The sequence below is a fragment of the Procambarus clarkii genome, chromosome 17, assembly GCF_040958095.1.
Source record: "Procambarus clarkii isolate CNS0578487 chromosome 17, FALCON_Pclarkii_2.0, whole genome shotgun sequence".
In the NCBI taxonomy this organism is placed as follows: Eukaryota; Metazoa; Arthropoda; class Malacostraca; order Decapoda; family Cambaridae; genus Procambarus; species Procambarus clarkii.
This window is the reverse complement of record NC_091166.1, coordinates 46,676,701-46,698,083: the sequence shown is the minus strand read 5'-3', so window position 1 is coordinate 46,698,083 and position 21,383 is coordinate 46,676,701. Positions and strand designations below refer to the sequence as shown.

General features: G+C 45.9%; 1 protein-coding gene across 2 annotated transcripts in view; it reads right to left on the bottom strand.

Annotated features, from left to right (window-relative positions):
- Positions 1-21,383, bottom strand: part of LOC123772499 (uncharacterized) — a 103,448-nt gene that overhangs the window by 6,791 nt on the left and 75,274 nt on the right. Inside the window, exons 2-3 of one of the 2 annotated variants that reach the window (XM_069325941.1) lie at positions 6,854-6,946; positions 3,713-3,952 (exon numbers count right to left, since the gene is read on the bottom strand). In XM_069325941.1, coding sequence (XP_069182042.1) covers positions 3,713-3,952; positions 6,854-6,946 — 333 coding nt within the window. The remainder of the gene's footprint in view (positions 1-3,712; positions 3,953-6,853; positions 6,947-21,383) is intronic. The other variant, XM_069325942.1, reaches the window with a different exon arrangement.

Genomic DNA, 21,383 nt, shown 5'->3' with positions numbered 1-21,383 from the left:
ATGTAAGTCTTTATGTAAGATGTAAGTCTTTTATGCTTTATGTAAGATGTAAGTCTTTTATGCTTTATGTAAGATGTAAGTCTTTATGCTTTATGTAAGATGTAAGACTTTATGTAAGATGTAAGTCTTTTATGCTTTATGTAAGATGTAAGTCTTTTATGCTTTATGTAAGATGTAAGACTTTATGTAAGATGTAAGTCTTTTATGCTTTATGTAAGATGTAAGTCTTTATGCTTTATGTAAGATGTAAGTCTTTTATGCTTTATGTAAGATGTAAGTCTTTTATGCTTTATGTAAGATGTAAGTCTTTATGTAAGATGTAAGTCTTTATGTAAGATGTAAGTCTTTTATGCTTTATGTAAGATGTAAGTCTTTTATGCTTTATGTAAGATGTAAGTCTTTATGCTTTATGTAAGATGTAAGTCTTTTATGCTTTATGTAAGATGTAAGTCTTTATGTAAGATGTAAGTCTTGTATGCTTTATGTAAGATGTAAGACTTTATGTAAGATGTAAGTCTTTTATGCTTTATGTAAGATGTAAGTCTTTATGCTTTATGTAAGATGTAAGTCTTTTATGCTTTATGTAAGATGTAAGTCTTTTATGCTTTATGTAAGATGTAAGTCTTTATGTAAGATGTAAGTCTTTATGATTTATGTAAGATGTAAGTCTTTTATGCTTTATGTAAGATGTAAGTCTTTTATGCTTTATGTAAGATGTAAGTCTTTATGTAAGATGTAAGTCTTTTATGCTTTATGTAAGATGTAAGTCTTTTATGCTTTATGTAAGATGTAAGTCTTTATGCATTATGTAAGATGTAAGACTTTATGCTTTATGTAAGATGTAAGTCTTTATGCTTTATGTAAGATGTAAGTCTTTATGTAAGATGTAAGTCTTTATGTAAGATGTAAGACTTTATGCTTTATGTAAGATGTAAGTCTTTATGTAAGATGTAAGTCTTTATGCTTTATGTAAGATGTAAGTCTTTTATGCTTTATGCAAGATGTAAGTCTTTATGCTTTATGTAAGATGTAAGTCTTTATGCTTTATGTAACATGTAAGTCTTTATGCTTTATGTAAGATGTAAGACTTTATGCTTTATGTAAGATGTAAGACTTTATGTAAGATGTAAGTCTTTATGCTTTATGTAAGATGTAAGACTTTATGTAAGATGTAAGACTTTATGCTTTATGTAAGATGTAAGACTTTATGCTTTATGTAAGATGTAAGTCTTTATGTAAGATGTAAGTCTTTATGCTTTATGTAAGATGTAAGACTTTATGTAAGATGTAAGACTTTATGCTTTATGTAACATGTAAGTCTTTATGCTTTATGTAAGATGTAAGACTTTATGCTTTATGTAAGATGTAAGACTTTATGCTTTATGTAAGATGTAAGTCTTTATGTAAGATGTAAGTCTTTATGCTTTATGTAAGACGAAGAAAGTGGAAATGTGAGATATTTCGCTGAAGCCAAAGAAAGTGTTTTTCCTAAATGGAATAATATATGAAGACGGTCCTCACGAGACCTCATAAACAGCATCCCTCATGAAATATCAAAAGCAGAAGCCCTTTTAAGACCTTATGAGTTGACTTCCTCCCCAGATCTCACGAAGAGTAGCGCTCTTAAAACCCCATAAAACTGCCAGCATCTTAAGACCCCATAACCTGCCCGCATCTTAAGACCTCATAACCTGCCAGCATCTTAAGACCTCATAACCTGCCAGCATCTTAAGACCTCATAAACTGCCAGCGTCTTAAGACCTCATAACCTGCCAGCATCTTAAGACCTCATAAACTGCCAGCATCTTAAGACCTCTTAAACTGCCAGCATCTTAAGACCTCATAACCTGCCAGCATCTTAAGACCTCATAACCTGCCAGCATCTTAAGACCTCATAACCTGCCAGCATCTTAAGACCTCATAACCTGCCAGCATCTTAAGATCTCATAACCTGCCAGCATCTTAAGACCTCATAACCTGCCAGCATCTTAAGATCTCATAAACTGCCAGCATCTTAAGACCTCATAACCTGCCAGCATCTTAAGACCTCATAAACTGCCAGCATCTTAAGATCTCATAAACTGCCAGCATCTTAAGATCTCATAAACTGCCAGCATCTTAAGACCTCATAACCTGCCAGCATCTTAAGACCTCATAACCTGCCAGCTAGATAGATGTAATAGGACCCATTATCTTCACACCAGAAATAAAGATCTCTTTGATATCCCCAGGGACAAACTTAATCTGTTGTAAACACTCTATGCAAATAAAGGGACCTAGTCTATGGAACTCACTCCCTAGTGAATTGAAAAACTGTCAATCTTTTGCCTCATTCAAAAACAAAAACAAAAAGTACCTAATTTCATCTTCATAGTTTCCTACAGTGAGCTTTAAATTTGCTCTGTATCTAGGGTTACCTAATCTACTAATCTTTATGTACTTAATCCAAATAACTTTATCATTGTGTTCATTGCTGTCTTCTTTTATGTGCTAGCCATATGCTGTATTGTGCCTGCTAAGTTTTGTTAAACTACCATTCAAGCTGTCAATGCAATCCATCTGAGCTACCTATGTGCTTTAATATATCTACAAATTTCTCTCATCTTCCATTTTTTTCTTGCTATGTACTTGTTATCATTGTTATAAATTTTGCAAGTATTTACCTACTTAAAATTTTCTTAGATTAAGGACCTGCCCGAAACGCTGCGCGTACTAGTGGCTTTACAAGAATGTAAACACCATGCTATGTATCCTCACAATCCCAATGTACCTTCTTGTATATAAATAAATAAATTTATAAATAAATAAATAAATAAATAAATAAATAAATAAATAAATAAATAAATAAATAAAGCCGACTGGCCAAGACCAACTACAGCATGACTTGAATGATCTCCGTGAGGAAAACAACCTTCTGAAAACTGATGAAGCCATAAAAAAACAGGAGGAAGCTCTCAGCAAAATGACTGCATGTGACTGGAGATCGTTATAGTATATGCAGGGTTCCGGTAGGACAGTCGAGGTCGTTCTCGACTCACAATCGGGAATTCCGGGGTCAAATCCCAGGTAGGAGAGAAAAGATTAGATGCGGCATTCACCTAATGCAGCTATTCACCCAGCAGGAAATAGATACTCAGGAGTTAGTCAGCTTCTTGTGGGGTAACATCCTGACGAGGGTCAGTAATTCGACCTTGGTTATTATCTCGATATAAGCCTAATATTTATATATACGCTGGCTGCCTGTCCTCCAACACAATGAATACTTATTAAATTAATACAGTATTTCCATTTTTCCAACGTTGCAGGTTAAAATATTTAAGTTACCCCCAACAATTCTTTTCACGTATTTTCTTACTTTAAACGTTTTCTATCATACTCAGAGGGAAAACTGCACTAGAGCGGAACAAAACTGAGGGCAACACTTCACTACACAGAGAAGCACGAGAGCAGCACCTAACCCACCGCCGCCTCCAACTGTTTAGGAAACTACTCACAATCATCTCTAAAACCAATCACCGAGCGCCAATCTATGATGGACAGGCCACCGAACTTTCAATCCTCCTCGTTCCCCATCCACATCCTTTATTTCCAGAATTTCAACTCTCCATTCTTCTTCCTTCCCCATTCTTACCAAGCCCTTTGGCCATGAAAAACCAAAGGCATTCTACCCTCAGGAGGTCTCCCTCACCCCAGCAGGAGGAGGACTACTCACTAGCACTCTCACTCTGCGGCGTGAAGACCATGACGGTGTCGCCGACGGTCGTAGTGAAGTCCAAGAAGCCGTAGACGGTCTTGGTGGCGAAGCCGGACGAGAGGGCGACTCCAGAAGAGGGCGGGGCGCCCACCGCCACCACGGGCGTCGCCTCCACTACTGACGGGGGCGGCGCCGCAGGCTCCCCGTCTCCGGCATTCGGGTTGTAGACGGGTGAGAGCTGTGCCGACACCGTCACCACTGAAAGACGGGGCTCAGGTTAGTATATAGGACAGAAACGAAATATGCAATAAGGCTAAATATTTCCATTTTGCTCTCTAAACATCGGAGCTGTAGCTCGTATAAGAGTTTAATATTTACGATATTGACATGAATTTTATAAGAATGGATATGTAACATCACAAGATTTTTTACAGAATGTTTTATTTATTTAATTCTTAATGTTAGCCATAGTAAATGTCAACTTTACAACGTCAACCCTGAGGATCACGTGACTGTTCCATCCTCTGGATCATCTCGCTGTGTCACGGCTCGCGAACGGGCTGTGGTGACACAGATAGTGAGGGTGGTGATGGTGACACAGGTCACCATCATCACCCTGGAATACACTCATTACATGCACTCATAACTATTGCTTGATGACTCATAACATGCACTCGTAAATATGTTTGGTGACTCGTGACATGCACTCAATAGCCTCAGCTTGATAACTCCTCACATGCACTCATAACCTCTGTTTGATAACTCCTCACATGCACTCATAACCTCTGCTTGATAACTTCTCACATGCACTCATAACCTCTGCTTGATAACTCCTCACATGCACTCATAACCTCTGCTTGATAACTCCTCACATGCACTCATAAACTCTACATGATAACTCCTCACATGCACTCATAACCTCTGCTTGATAACTCCTCACATGCACTCATAACCTCTGCTTGATAACTTCTGACATGCACTCATAAACTCAACATGATAACTCCTCACATGCACTCATAACCTCTGCTTGATAACTTCTAACATGCACTCATAACCTCTGCTTGATAACTTCTTACATGCACTCATAACCTCTGCTTGATAACTCATAATATGCACTCATAACCTCTGCTTGATAACTTCTTACATGCACTCATAACCTCTGCTTGATAACTCCTCACATGCACTCATAACCTCTGCTTGATAACTCATAATATGCACTCATAAACTCTGCTTGATAACTCATAATATGCACTCATAAACTCTGCTTGATAACTCCTCACACGCACTCATAAACTCTGCTTGATAACTCCTAACATGCACTCATAAACTCTGCTCAATAACTTCTCACATGCACTCATAACCTCTGCTTGATAACTCATAATATGCACTCATAAACTCTGCTTGATAACTCCTCACATGCACTCATAAACTCTGCTTGATAACTCATAATATGCACTCATAAACTCTGCTTGATAACTCCTCATATGCACTCATAAACTCTGCTTGATAACTCCTAACATGCACTCATAAACTCTGCTCAATAACTTCTCACGTGCACTCATAACCTCTGCTTTACAACTTCTAACATGCACTCATAACTTCTGCTTGATAACTGATAACATGCACTCATAAACTCTGCTTGATAACTCCTCACATGCACTCATAAACTCTGCTTGATAACTCCTCACATGCACTCATAACCTCTGCTTGATAACTTATAACATGCACTCATAAACTCTGCATGATAACTCCTAACATGCACTCATAAACTCTACATGATAACTCCTCACATGCTTGACAACGTGCTTATTTAGTGAGAAATTTAAGATTTTCTTCACTGACAATATGACAAGTTTCAAATTTCATAGGAACACGAAGCCTCGTCAAAAATGGACGTCAACGCATGAGATTGGTAAAAAATAAATATGAAATTCTAACCCAGCTAATGAGGGATAAATTAATTGATTACGAAAGGTAGACATTTAACTGAACAAAGTGAACAGAACATAGTTAATGAGTAAACTGAACAGCTTATTGAACAGGCCAATATAAGGCAGGAACTGAGCAACAGACGGATACTAAAATGATATATAATCATACATTTGTTTCTCAACAAGAGTTGAAAGATAATGTTTTGTTTGTAAATATTATTGTAAATGTTTACATATTTACCATGCGCCTGGGATTTTGTGCCTGATATTTCTTACCTAACAGAGTTTGCAGGACCGAGTTTCAGCTCTTGGGACCCGCCTAACCCAATTATCGGTCGTCTAATGCAGTGACTCTTGAACCCTATATATTTGTTTATTATGTTTGTAAAACTGTGGATTTATCCTACTGCTTATGTTTGCCCTTTTAGTTGGTTCCTTGTGTTTATTGCCCTTACACTGAAGAAATGTTTTATCCCATCACTCCTATGCTAAAGAATTTAAAAATTTTAATAAACAATCAATTTGACTAAAATCCCTTTTATATGATATAAAGTTTTGAAGAACATTATAAAGTTTTTATGGTATTCTTTATCATTATTAATAGATCTTTTAATGTAATTCCTTTTTACGACAATGTTCTTCTCTTTTATGCGTGTCCTCATTTCTTTGTTGACGCGCACCCGAATCTCTTTTGTTTAGTACTATAAAGTTCTCCACACTGTCATCTCTACTGTGTCTGCCTGAGTGAGATATTACATGCTGGTGCAGTCAGGTGTTGCTGGTTTTGACTTATATATATTAAAGTATTGTCTACTCCCACACTTATGTGCTGTCCAACACTATATATATATATATATATATATCCCTTATGTTGACTACACTGCACTGGTCATTTTGTTACCTGTTTCACTACGCTCTAGAGGTTCCCTTCTGTCCGCCGCTTCACTGCTGCTCCGCTGGGGTTTGCAACAATAACGTACGCATCCACAGTGTACAAGGCATTGCACAGTCTTCATGCTTATCTCATGCAATTGGTAATGAAGTATGGCAAATTTATATTTTGGCTATCAGGCTATAACTATAAACTAGCAGCCGTGCTCAAGCTGATCCTGTGTGCAGAGGTACAGAGAAGGAAGGGCCTGGGTTACGTCACACGTAAACACTTCACAGGGCTACCAACACTCCAGAGGTGTGTGCTTGTGTACGCCTGTCAAGGTTGCCAACTTACCCGAGCTGAGCAGTTCGGTAACCTCTCCGCCAACAGTAAAGGTGTTAAGTTTGGGATATTCAACGACATGGGCACTTCGTGTTGTGGGTTGCCCTGTAAAAAGAAGCCACAACGAGACATGCCAAGTGAGCTGAGAGGTCAACTGAGGTCGGTGATGGGGGTCAGTTCTTCACACTGATTCATCTTCGTTTAGGTCAAGTCAGCGTTGTGGTCACCTCCTATGACCCGTGCTCTTAACTCTCTACACTACTGCAACCTTTATTAACTTATTAATAAACTAGATTATACACTAATTAAAAATGCAAGCATCAGGATTTGACTAAATGCAGAGCTGCTGTTAAATGGCAACTACAATATGTCATGCTTAATTTATATAGTTGATTTATGGCAATACTACATCATTTTATATTGGCAGCTTAAGGGATTTTATGATTATGTAATATTAAGAGATTAAGGTTAGTGTTAAGGCAGGGGTTGACATTCACTCCTGGATCACCGTCGTCACTGTCACCACCACCATCGTCACTGTCACCATCATTGCCACCACCGTCATCACCTTAGTTATCATGTTCATCATACGCTTATCATTATTCTCATCCCACTCTCCGTAATCATTCTATTTACCTTCATTATTTTCTACCACCATCACTATCATCTACTACCATCACTGCTACTTGCTATCAATGCTGCCCTCTACCACCATAACTACCATCTGTCATCATCAACATTACAATCATCAGTCATCATCACATAACAATCATCAGTCATAATTACCATAATCTATCATCATCACTATCATCTACCCCTTCAGTGTCACCTATCACCATCATTGTCATCTACCACATAATTATCATCTACATCATCACTGCCAGCTTTTAGTAGGGAAATTGATGACTACGACCGACTCCTTCATTTTTTTGGGAGAATAGGAATCTTGGAATCGAGAATGGGAGCGGTTGCAGTTGTAGTCAGGCACCATTATGCAACCACAACCATTCTCATTCCTGATTCCCATTCCCAATTTTAAGATTCCCATTCTCCTAAAAATGGAGAAGTCGGTCATAGTCATCATTCCCCCTACTTCTATCACCATCACTGCCATCTATCATGGTCATTGCCATATGTTATCATCGCTGCCATCTACACCATCACTAACATCTACAATCTATGTAGATGTTAGTGATGTGGTCTACAATCTATGTAGACATTCTTTTCTGTCTCATCACTAACAATCTAACATCTAACCTCTACTCATCACTCACTACAATCTACCCCAATTTACCACCATCAACTTCCATGCTGGAAAAAAATAGCAGTGAAAATACAAGAGAAGAACACAGAACAGGTTAGGAAGATGAGCACTATGGCCAACTGTTACGAGCCTAGTAGTTAATTGGTTCTCACAGAGTGTAGGTAAAATATATTCATCGCATCTCAGTTCGTCAAGTATGATTTATATGAGGGAAAATTTACATATTATGTATATTAGTATGGCTGCTATATTGTGCTTTATGATAGTGAATGGCAGTATTGTATGTTGTATTCCCACGGCATGAGGTGATCATGAGCTTGCCGGTTGAGTGAACGGGTTTAAGACACGTAGCTTTCACGTGAGAAGCTGTCGGGTGGTTGTATGTTGCCAGTTTGTGTATATTTTTGTGAATGCTATTATATTTCTTAGTTAACTTTACATTAGGGGTTAATATCCTTTCAGACTGTATATAATATTATAATAGTATGATTATATATATTTGAGTGGTTACTTCTGTATGTTGTGAGTTGGTTAAACGTTATATCAGACGTTTAGTAACTCTGTGGGAGGTGCCCAGAGGCGTGCATGTGAAGACTACCTCAGTGGCGGAAACGGAACTCGAAGGATCATTTATTAGTTAAGTTATGTAGTCTTTTGTTCAGTACTTATTTGATAATATGTGAGTAGGCAAGATACTATAACAAGCCATAAAGTTAATTATATTGTAGTTTTAAGTAGTTGCCCAGTGGAGATTTTTGTATATAATAATTCTTAAGTTCCAATATTATAAATTTATTCTTTACTTGTGTTCCTCTCTCAGTAAATTGCTGGTGCTTGTATTGTTTACATTATAAGGGTCTTAGGATCATACCCTTGATCTGATTACAGTGTGATAGGCCTGGGTAAAAATATAATCGAGTGTCAGGCCCGAGTATATTTCCAGAGAGGAGTGATAACACCAACAGAATAAATGTAGTCTTCTGAAGAACACAGAACAAGTGAAGAAGATCAGCACTGTGGACAACACGGAACACATACACATTTTTCCAGAACCACTGGACCAGGAGCATGTACACACACATATGGCTTCACAAGGTGTATATATATACAATATTATTAATTACCTTTCTGAATATTCTTATTTCATAAGTTGTGACAGGTAAGAATAAGAACAAATATTAAGAAGGGAACTGAGAAAATATGAGGTCTTGGACTCAGTGGGAAAAAACAGTAACAATTAAGAATAAATGAAGTCAAAAGTAAATTTCCAAGTAACTTTGTAGAGACAAAATGCTTTCCCAGTCCCCAGCAATTGCTGCTCCCCACCAGAGGTATGTCTCCATTGTCTTCTCACCCCCCCCCCCGATTGGAAATTTAATTGAATGATGTTTGGGCCAATCTTGGACCATGAGTGATAATGGCCCAGAACTGTTGGGCACCTATTCCTCCTTCAACTACAGATTGGGAGTTGGGTTTGTATTTGTTTCAGTTACGGTACAGGCGCGTTACATCTTCGTATGTACAGGAAGACGTGTGAAATGGTGTGGTGATGGGTTACAAGATCTCCACCAGAAGTGTGGCCGCTATATAAAGACATGATCAGAGTTTCAACTTTTTGATAAGATGATTATCTGTGAGCCATGATCACAAACGACCCTTAGCTGGGTGTAGAAGACCCTTCTTCTCCCCCTCCCCCTCTCCCTAATCTTTCCCCTCCCCTCTGACAAATTATTCCCATTCCCAATTATTCCCATCTTGATCCACCTCCTCCTTCCCTACCCTTATCTCTTACTTCTCAACCACTTTTCACACCCTTTCCCTCTCCTAAACCATCTTGCCCCTTTCTCTTCCACAACTATCTCCTCTACCACCATCATCCTCACTATCATTATCATAAACATCTTCCTCATTATCATCACCACCATCATCAATCTATTCTGCGTCCACTTTAGTCTAGACAAAACCTTCTCACTTTTCCTTAGGGTCTATCACGAGCAGCTTTCTCTCGCATACCTGCCCACGTGGTCTAGCACCTTGTTGGTACCTCCCTCTCTCTCTCTCTCTCTCTCTCTCTCTCTCTCTCTCTCTCTGTCTCTCTCTCTCTCTCTCTCTCTCTCTCTCTCTCTCTCTCTCTCTCTCTCTCTCTCTCTCTCTCTCTCTCTCTCTCTCTCTCTGTCTCTCTCTCTCTCTGTCTCTCTCTCTCTCTCTCTCTCTCTCTCTCTCTCTCTCTCTCTCTCTCTCTCTCTCTCTCTCTCTCTCTCTCTCTCTCTCTGTCTCTCTCTCTCTCTCTCTCTCTCTCTCTCTCTCTCTCTCTCTCTCTCTCTCTCTCTCTCTCTCTCTCTCTCTCTGTCTCTCTCTCTCTCTCTCTCTCTCTCTCTCTCTCTCTCTCTCTCTCTCTCTCTCTCTCTCTCTCTCTCTCTCTCTCTCTCTCTCTCTCTCTCTCTCGTCCTGGTAGTTGCTCTCACTGGACACACACGCCCTCTACCGTGTACCCCAGCCACTCACTCTCACGTACATCAGCCATACACAGCACATTAATGTGATATCATCGGGCATTTGAAGAGGAGCATCGGAGGTAGAATTTCTGAACCACAGCCGGAGTGCATGGTGGTGGGGAGGAGGGGGGATACTGTGTGAAAAGCTGATTGGGCTTCAATGGAAGCCTCAGGACCCCTAGAGGATTCAGTTCAGTTCCAGGTTACATTGCTTTAACCTAGTCGTGGTGGAGTGGTTTAGGATTATGGGCTTGGGAGTACCAAGTGTGAGGGTTCGAATCCTACTCAAAGCTCCTATTGATTTTTTCGTTGATACATCACGTTAATGTGATTTCAGTGTGCATTCTAGCCATGAACTTTATACACACAAAATACCATGATAGTTTCATTTAACTACTTATATATAATTAAATAAAAGAATCAAAGGTATGCCACCAGACTAGTACCCAAACTGAAGGGTATGAGCTACGAGGAGAGACTACGGGAATTAAACCTCACGTCGCTGGAACTCACAGAAGAGTTAGGGGGGACATGATCATCACATACAAGATTCTCAAAGGAATTGATAGGGTAGATAAAGACAGACTATTTAACACAAGGGGCACACGCACAAGGGGACACAGGTGGAAATTGAGTGCCCAAATGAGCCACAGAGATATTAGAAAGAACTTTTTTCATTGTTAGAGCACTTAGTAAATGGAATACATTAGGCAGTGATGTGGTGGAGGCTGACTCCATACACAGTTTCAAGTGTAGATATGATAGAGCCCAGTAGGCTCAGGAACCTGTACACCAGTTGACTGAGAGTTGAGAGGCGGGACCAAAGAGCCAGAGCTCAACCCCCGCACGTACAACTAGATGAGTACACACACACACACACACACACACACACACACACACACACACACACACACACACACACACACACACACACACACACACACACACACACACACAATCCGGTCACACATAATGCCACCTTCAGGGAGACCCAGAAAACTAAGTACAGGGCCCTGGAACATTGTTACAGGTTCGTGACATAGGCTCCAAGACCCTGGGGGTAAGTGTGTACTTAAGTTCCTGAAGGACGTGGGAGAGGAACTAATTGGGCCAACCAGAGACCCAATAATGGCCAGATTCGTATCCCAGCGCCTCAGTGTCGCGATCCAGAGAGGAAATACCTGCTGTACCTCGGGCCCGCATCCCACCTCAACGGAGTGGAGGTTTTGAGCAGTGAATCTTACTGACCCAAGGAACTATAAACTAATCTAACGAGGCCGCTGCATGAGGAAACGTTTGAATATATATGACGCCATCAGACGTATCCCATAAACCCCCTTCCCTTGCCCCATCACAGCCCCCCCCCCCCCCTGTCATCCCCAAACCCTTCCCCAACTCCACCAACCCCATCATTCCTTACAACTTTACGCTAAACAAAGGGAGGAAATTGCGTATCTAACGAGACAATACCTGAAGCGTGTGAGCTCGCTCAAGGGGAGAGGAACGCACCCAATATACGCGCCACAGAACACAAGACGCACGCACAAGAATTAAGGATGATTTACGCAAGGTTAGTTATACGCAGGTAATACACGCGCTAGAGGCATTGTTGTATATATACGCCATACGCTTCCCGTTATCAGTGACCTTTGACCCTTCACACAAACGAAACACATCTCTCACCACATGATTGAGGTGCTTCCATGCTCACAGTATATTTATTATGTCATCATGATCTATAATATCATAGTGTTTATATCTTTATCTGTCAGCTATAATATGTATGTATCGACATTATCTTTAAGTCTTAGCAGTAATTATTTCATAATTCTTTGTCTATAATCATTAGCTATAACTCTAATATGAAACCATAGTAGAGTAGAATAACAACATAATGGAGCAAAAGATACGGAAGGAAATGCACAATAGAACCAGTGAGGAGTAGAGGCGCCATAGGCACCATTAGACAACACTGAACATCAGAGGTCCACAACTGCTCTACAACCTCCCAGCAAGCATCATAAATATTGCCGGAACGAGCGAGGATGTATTCAAGAGGCACTTGGACAGGTTCTTGCAAGAAGTGCCGGACCAACCAGGCTGTGGTGGATATGTGGGCCTGCGGGTCGCTCCAAGCAACAGCCTGGTGGACCAAACTCTCACAAGGCGAACCTGGCCCCAGGCCGGGCTCGGGGAGTAGAAGAACTCCTGAGACACTCTTCAGGTAAATTTATATATATATATATATATATATATATATATATATATATATATATATATATATATATATATATATATATATATATATATATATATATATATATATGTCGTACCTAGTAGCCAGAACGCACTTCTCAGCCTACTATGCAAGGCCCAATTTGCCTAATAAGCCAAGTTTTCATGAATTAATGTTTTTTCGACAACCTAACCTACCTAACCTAACCTAACCTAACTTTTTCGGCTACCTAACCAAACCTAACCTATAAAGATTGGTTAGGTTAGGTTAGGTAGGGTTGGTTAGGTTCGGTCATATATCTACGTTAATTTTAACTGCAATAAAAAAAAATTACCTCATACATAATGTAATGGGTAGCTTTATCATTTCATAAGAAAAAAATTAGAGAAAATATATTAATTTAGGAAAACTTGGCTTACTAGGCAAATCGGGCCTTGCATAGTAGGCTGAAAAGTGCGTTCTGGCTACTAGGTACGACATATATATATATATATATATATATATATATATATATATATATATATATATATATATATATATATATATATATATATATATATATATATGTCGTACCTAGTAGCTAGAACGCCCTTCTCAGCCTACTATGCAAGGTCCGATTTGCCTAATAAGACAAGTTTTCATGAATTAATTGTTTTTCGACTACCTAACCTACCTAACCTAACCTAACCTATCTTTTTCGGCTACCTAACCTAACCTAACCTATAAAGATAGGTTAGGTTAGGTTAGGTGGGGTTGGTTAGGTTCGGTCATATATCTACGTAAATTTTAACTCCAATAAAAAAAATTGACCTCATACATAATGAAATGGGAAGCTTTATCATTTCATAAGAAAAAAATTAGAAAACATATATTAATTCAGGAAAACTTGGTTTATTAGGCAAATCGGGCCTTGCATAGTAGGCTGAGAAGTGCGTTCTGGTTACTAGGTACGACATATATATATATATATATATATATATATATATATATATATATATATATATATATATATATTAATTGTACAAAATATACTACAAGCTAGGGGGGGCCTTGACGGCTGAGTGGACAGCGCTCGGGATTCGTAGTCCTGAGGTTCCGTGTTCGATCCCTGGTGGAGGCAGAAACAAATGGGCAGAGTTTCTTTCACCCTGATACCTCTATTCACCTAGCAGTAAATAGGTACCTGGGAGTTAGACAGCTGCTACGCGCTGCTTCCTGGGAGATGTGTAACAAAAAGGAGGCCTGGTCGTGGACCGGGCCGCGGGGACGCTGATCCCCGAAATTATCTCAAGATAACCTCAAGATAAGTACCACCAGTTGATTGATAGTTGAGAGGCGGGACCAAAGAGCCAGAGCTCAACCCCCGCAAGCACAACTAGGTGAACACAACAATGAATGTAACCCAGAGTCACAACAATTACAGACTAAAAACACAACAAAAACACGACAGATTCTCACGTCTTACGCTTGACCTTCACTATAAGAGTGGAATTGCCAAGCAAAAATATATATATATTAAAATAGCCCGAGTTACGGCCACGATGAATGAACCAGCCGCTCGGGGTCAATGTTTGGGGTCGAACGGGTGACCGGTCGCGTGCGCACCAAGGCGAGGTCTTCTCTTGTTCGCCGCTGGTGATGCCCTTGTGTGCGCTGACCAGATCGCGCGCCAGAACGGTTGGCGGCCGGGTCAGGCGGTGGTCGGTTAACACCGGAAACACTCGCACTAACGAAAAAAAAAACGGTTTATTTCCAATTGTTGCTATGAATGAACTTAAGGTTATTTTTTTTGTTTTGTTCTTGTAATAATGTGACTTTTTTGAGCGGATTTTCAGACTTTAGAAGATCAATGTCACGATATATTTTTGTCCCGATTGTTTAAATATGAGAATGTTACGTGTTTTAACAGTTCTCTGACCACACTGGTGGCACGGGCCAGCTCTCTGACCACAGTGGTGGCACGGGCCAGCTCTCTGACCACACTGGTGGCACGGGCCAGCTCTCTGACCACAGTGGTGGCACGGGCCAGCTCTCTGACCACAGTGGTGGCACGGGCCAGCTCTCTGACCACAGTGGTGACACGGGCCAGCTCTCTGACCACAGTGGTGGCACGGGCCAGCTCTCTGACCACACTGGTGGCACGGGCCAGCTCTCTGACCACAGTGGTGGCACGGGCCAGCTCTCTGACCACACTGGTGGCACGGGCCAGCTCTCTGACCACACTGGTGGCACGGGCCAGCTCTCTGACCACAGTGGTGGCACGGGCCAGCTCTCTGACCACACTGGTGGCACGGGCCAGCTCTCTGACCACACTGGTGGCACGGGCCAGCTCTCTGACCACACTGGTGGCACGGGCCAGGAGATGGGGAAATGGAAATTAGAACTGCCATTCAGATTCTGCCTCGGATAAATTGGTGACCATTCAGATCCTGAGTTCGTAGAGGCTTCGCCAATCAGTTTTCTAGTTTAAGAGTATCTAATGCTCGGCCTCGAGGGGGGGGGAGGGGGAGGGGGGAAGGTTGTTTTTAAGGGTTCGCTGACATTTTGTCCCCAAACACGTCTGCTCCTAAAACGGTTCGGTTCAGGGACTTAGACTTTGTGTGATGTTGCACATCCTGCAGGTCTGTGATCACGCGCGTGAAAGCACGCCCACACACGCACGTGAGAGCACGCCCACACACGCACGTGAGAGCACGCCCACACACGCACGAGAGAGCACGCCCACACACGCGCGTGAGAGCACGCCCACACACATGCGTCCGAAAACTTAAAGGCTCTTATCTTTAAAAACCCGTGTTTTTTTAGGGGGAGGGGTTGTTATCCACGCGTGGAGGCCTTCTGACTCCTGTTGGCAGGCTGAGAGTTTTCCCTTTTCCCTGAGAGCTCATTTTAAACAGAACTCAACTCATTTTCACTGAAGGACGATCCACCAGTCGTTTTACAACCAGTTACTGCTGGGTGAACAGCACGAACAGTTCGGGATCGGTGCCCAGTCAACCCTCCCAGATCAAGGCTCGAACCCGATTGAAATCGGCGGCGAGGTACGGGGGCGGGCGTGCTCCCACTGGGCCACGCAGAGCACCGCTCAACGCCCTTCAGTGAAACAAATGGCCGTGATGTCCTGCCTTCCGGACTACAAGAAACACAACAATAAGTAATTCTTCGTCAATTTTGCTTCTCTCCCCAAGACAGCTTGAGCCAGTACTGCACATCCTTGTGATAACAAAGGAAACGTTTACCTCAGAGACCCGAGCAAGACAAAAAGATTACTTAGTGTCAAGGATACGACCACAAATAAATGATGCGAATTCTCTCCGGTACATCGAGCTTGTACGTTTTTCTTTCACACACTATTTCCTCCCCAGCGGCTTCAAGGGTATAGTCACTGATGTTCGCTCTCCTAACAGCCATGATTTTACTGGTAATTTGATTGTAATTCCGCGAGAGGAAGAGTGCAAGACTGCTGATAATATCTTGGAGTTCACACAGGGGCACTCAGCCATGCCAGACGGGGTCGTTCTCCAGCTCAAGGACAAACTTGAAAAAACGAAATTTGGAGTATTTAAGCGGCGGAAAATTGTCATTATTCCAGCCAAAGGTGGTGTAACTGGTGATAATTAACGCATCTCCTCCGGAGCGAGGAAGATAATGAACTGCAACGCGCGGTGGGAAAGCAAAAATACACAAGGCTGATTTAATAAAGTACCGGAACACTTCGATTAAGGTATTGTCAACATCATCTCTGTGTGAGAGAAAACGACGCTCGTCCTGCTATTCAAGGGGTAACTCCTTCCACCTCCCGGCCCAGACCCGCTGACCTCTGCCCAATCGCTTGGCGGTAAACTTGAATCTTGCAACATTGTCCCACAGTATAATCAACTGAGAAAGAAAATGAGGAAACATACATGACTTTCAAATCCTTTTTATGTCAATTCAGAACCGCAAGGGGAAAATTTAGCAATAGGCTTATTTTGACCAATATTTTATTACAGGAAGTCTTATAATTAGTGAACAAACGCATGAGGTGATAGGAAACGCACCCAACTATTTCTGTCTCGCCTGGGATTCGAACCCTGAATTTCCTATTGTGAGTCGAGAACGAAGGTCCCCCCCACAGCTGCCCCAGAGAGCCTCTCCCACACCTGCCAGAGGACCCCTCCCACACCTGCCAGAGGACCCTTCCCACACCTGCCAGAGGACCCCTCCCACACCTGCCAGAGGACCCCTCCCACACCTGCCAGAGGACCCTCCCCTCCCACACCTTCGACCTGCGTCATAACTGAAACGTCAGTCGTTTTCCCGGGAAAAATATACACGCTCACGTGGTTTTTCAGTCTTGGTCACGTTTTGTAGGTGTCAAGGATCTTGCTGGCGAACCATTATTTGGTGTGTGGTCTTGTGTGAGCGTGCGGGCCTCCCTTGGTGCTGTGTGGCACCCGGGCCAGGACCTCCTGCCACAGCCAGGACCCCTGCCACAGCCAGGACACCTGCCACAGCCAGGACCCCTGCCACAGCCAGGACACCTGCCACAGCCAGGACCACTGCCACAGCCAGGACACCAGCCACAGCCAGGACACCTGCCACAGCCAGGACACCAGCCACAGCCAGGACACCAGCCACAGCCAGGACACCTGCCACAGCCAGGACACCAGCCACAGCCAGGACCACTGCCACAGCCAGGACCCCTGCCACAGCCAGGACACCTGCCACAGTCAGGACCCCTGCCACAGCCAGGACACCTGCCACAGCCAGGACACCAGCCACAGCCAGGACACCAGCCACAGCCAGGACCACTGCCACAGCCAGGACCTCTGCCACAGCCAGGACACCTGCCACAGTCAAGACCCCTGCCACAGCCAGGACGCCTGCCACAGCCAGGACCCCTGCCACAGCCAGGACCCCTGCCACAGCCAGGACCCCTGCCACAGCCAGGACCCCTGCCACAGCCAGGACCCCTGCCACAGCCAGGACCCCTGCCACAGCCAGGACCCCTGCCACAGCCAGGACCCCTGCCACAGCCAGGACCCCTGCCACAGCCAGGACCACTGCCACAACCAGGACCCCTGCCACAGCCAGGACACCAGCCACAGCCAGGACCCCTGCCACAGCCAGGACACCTGCCACAGCCAGGACCCCTGCCACAGCCAGGACCCCTGCCACAGCCAGGACCCCTGCCACAGCCAGGACCCCTGCCACAGCCAGGACCCCTGCCACAGCCAGGACCCCTGCCACAGCCAGGACACCTGCCACAGCCAGGACACCAGCCACAGCCAGGACACCAGCCACAGCCAGGACACCAGCCACAGCCAGGACACCAGCCACAGCCAGGACACCAGCCACAGCCAGGACCCCTGCCACAGCCAGGACCCCTGCCACAGCCAGGACACCTGCCACAGCCAGGACACCTGCCACAGCCAGGACCCCTGCCACAGCCAGGACACCTGCCACAGCCAGGACACCAGCCACAGCCAGGACACCAGCCACAGCCAGGACACCTGCCACAGCCAGGACACCAGCCACAGCCAGGACACCAGCCACAGCCAGGACACCTGCCACAGCCAGGACACCTGCCACAGCCAGGACACCTGCCACAGCCAGGACACCTGCCACAGCCAGGACACCAGCCACAGCCAGGACACCAGCCACAGCCAGGACACCTGCCACACCCAGGACACCAGCCACAGCCAGGACACCAGCCACAGCCAGGACACCTGCCACAGCCAGGACACCAGCCACAGCCAGGACACCTGCCACAGTCAGGACACCTGCCACAGCCAGGACCCCTGCCACAGCCAGGACACCTGCCACAGCCAGGACACCAGCCACAGCCAGGACACCTGCCACAGCCAGGACACCTGCCACAGCCAGGACACCTGCCACAGCCAGGACACCAGCCACAGCCAGGACCCCTGCCACAGCCAGGACACCAGCCACAGCCAGGACCCCTGCCACAGCCAGGACACCAGCCACAGCCAGGACACCAGCCACAGCCAGGACACCTGCCACAGCCAGGACACCTGCCACAGCCAGGACACCAGCCACAGCCAGGACACCTGCCACAGCCAGGACACCTGCCACAGCCAGGACACCTGCCACAGCCAGGACACCAGCCACAGCCAGGACACCAGCCACAGTCAGGACACCTGCCACAGCCAGGACACCTGCCACAGCCAGGACACCTGCCACAGCCAGGACACCAGCCACAGCCAGGACACCTGCCACAGCCAGGACACCTGCCACAGCCAGGACACCAGCCACAGCCAGGACACCAGCCACAGCCAGGACACCTGCCACACCCAGGACACCAGCCACAGCCAGGACACCTGCCACACCCAGGACACCAGCCACAGCCAGGACACCTGCCGCAGCCAGGACACCAGCCACAGCCAGGACACCTGCCACAGCCAGGACACCAGCCACAGCCAGGACACCAGCCACAGCCAGGACACCAGCCACAGCCAGGACACCAGCCACAGCCAGGACACCTGCCACAGCCAGGACACCTGCCACAGCCAGGACACCTGCCACAGCCAGGACACCTGCCACAGCCAGGACACCTGCCACAGCCAGGACACCTGCCACAGCCAGGACACCTGCCACACCCAGGACACCAGCCACAGCCAGGACACCTGCCACAGCCAGGACACCAGCCACAGCCAGGACACCTGCCACAGCCAGGACACCAGCCACAGCCAGGACACCTGCCACAGCCAGGACACCAGCCACAGCCAGGACACCAGCCACAGCCAGGACACCAGCCACAGTCAGGACACCTGCCACAGCCAGGACACCTGCCACAGCCAGGACACCTGCCACAGCCAGGACACCAGCCACAGCCAGGACACCTGCCACAGCCAGGACACCAGCCACAGCCAGGACACCTGCCACAGCCAGGACACCTGCCACAGCCAGGACACCTGCCACAGCCAGGACACCAGCCACAGCCAGGACCCCTGCCACAGCCAGGACACCAGCCACAGCCAGGACCCCTGCCACAGCCAGGACACCAGCCACAGCCAGGACACCAGCCACAGCCAGGACACCTGCCACAGCCAGGACACCTGCCACAGCCAGGACACCAGCCACAGCCAGGACACCAGCCACAGCCAGGACACCTGCCACAGCCAGGACACCTGCCACAGCCAGGACACCTGCCACAGCCAGGACACCAGCCACAGCCAGGACACCAGCCACAGTCAGGACACCTGCCACAGCCAGGACACCTGCCACAGCCAGGACACCAGCCACAGCCAGGACACCTGCCACAGCCAGGACACCTGCCACAGCCAGGACACCAGCCACAGCCAGGACACCAGCCACAGCCAGGACACCTGCCACACCCAGGACACCAGCCACAGCCAGGACACCTGCCACACCCAGGACACCAGCCACAGCCAGGACACCTGCCACAGCCAGGACACCAGCCACAGCCAGGACACCTGCCGCAGCCAGGACACCAGCCACAGCCAGGACACCTGCCACAGCCAGGACACCAGCCACAGCCAGGACACCAGCCACAGCCAGGACACCAGCCACAGCCAGGACACCAGCCACAGCCAGGACACCTGCCACAGCCAGGACACCTGCCACAGCCAGGACACCTGCCACAGCCAGGACACCTGCCACAGCCAGGACACCTGCCACAGCCAGGACACCTGCCACACCCAGGACACCAGCCACAGCCAGGACACCTGCCACAGCCAGGACACCAGCCACAGCCAGGACACCTGCCACAGCCAGGACACCAGCCACAGCCAGGACACCTGCCACAGCCAGGACACCAGCCACAGCCAGGACACCAGCCACAGCCAGGACACCAGCCACAGTCAGGACACCAGCCACAGCCAGGACACCTGCCACAGCCAGGACACCTGCCACAGCCAGGACACCTGCCACAGCCAGGACACCTGCCACAGCCAGGACACCTGCCACAGCCAGGACACCTGCCACAGCCAGGACACCTGCCACAGCCAGGACACCTGCCACAGCCAGGACACTAGGACACCTCGAGGGAGAATCGTAGGACAGACCTTTACGAGGCCTTGAAGAGCTCGGGTCGAACAGGACTAGTAGTGGAGGACCAGAACCTCTAAACGTGAAGCAAATGAGAAGAGACAGAAGAGTACTGGTAGATAGCGAGTGAGAGAGAGAGATTTAACAGAGATTTAACAGGACACAGAGATTTAACAGGACACAGAGATTTAACAGGACACTGAGATTTAACAGGACACAGAGATTTAACAGGACACAGAGATTTAACAGGACACAGAGATTTAACAGGACACAGAGATTTAACAGGACACAGAGATTTAACAGGACACAGAGAGAGTCGAGGAGAGGAGACAGAGGAGACGGTGTAGAAAGTGACGGCGAGTGGAGATTATGGAAATTAAATGGTAATGAGGCGATGCTTGCTTGTCTAGCAGTAAGGTTCAGTAACTTGACCGTCCGCTCGGATCTCACTCCCGCAACACATGGTTTGTGTTGCTGCTACTGTTGCTGTGGTGTTACTGTTGCTGTGGTGTTGCTGGTGGTTGTAGTGGGTTT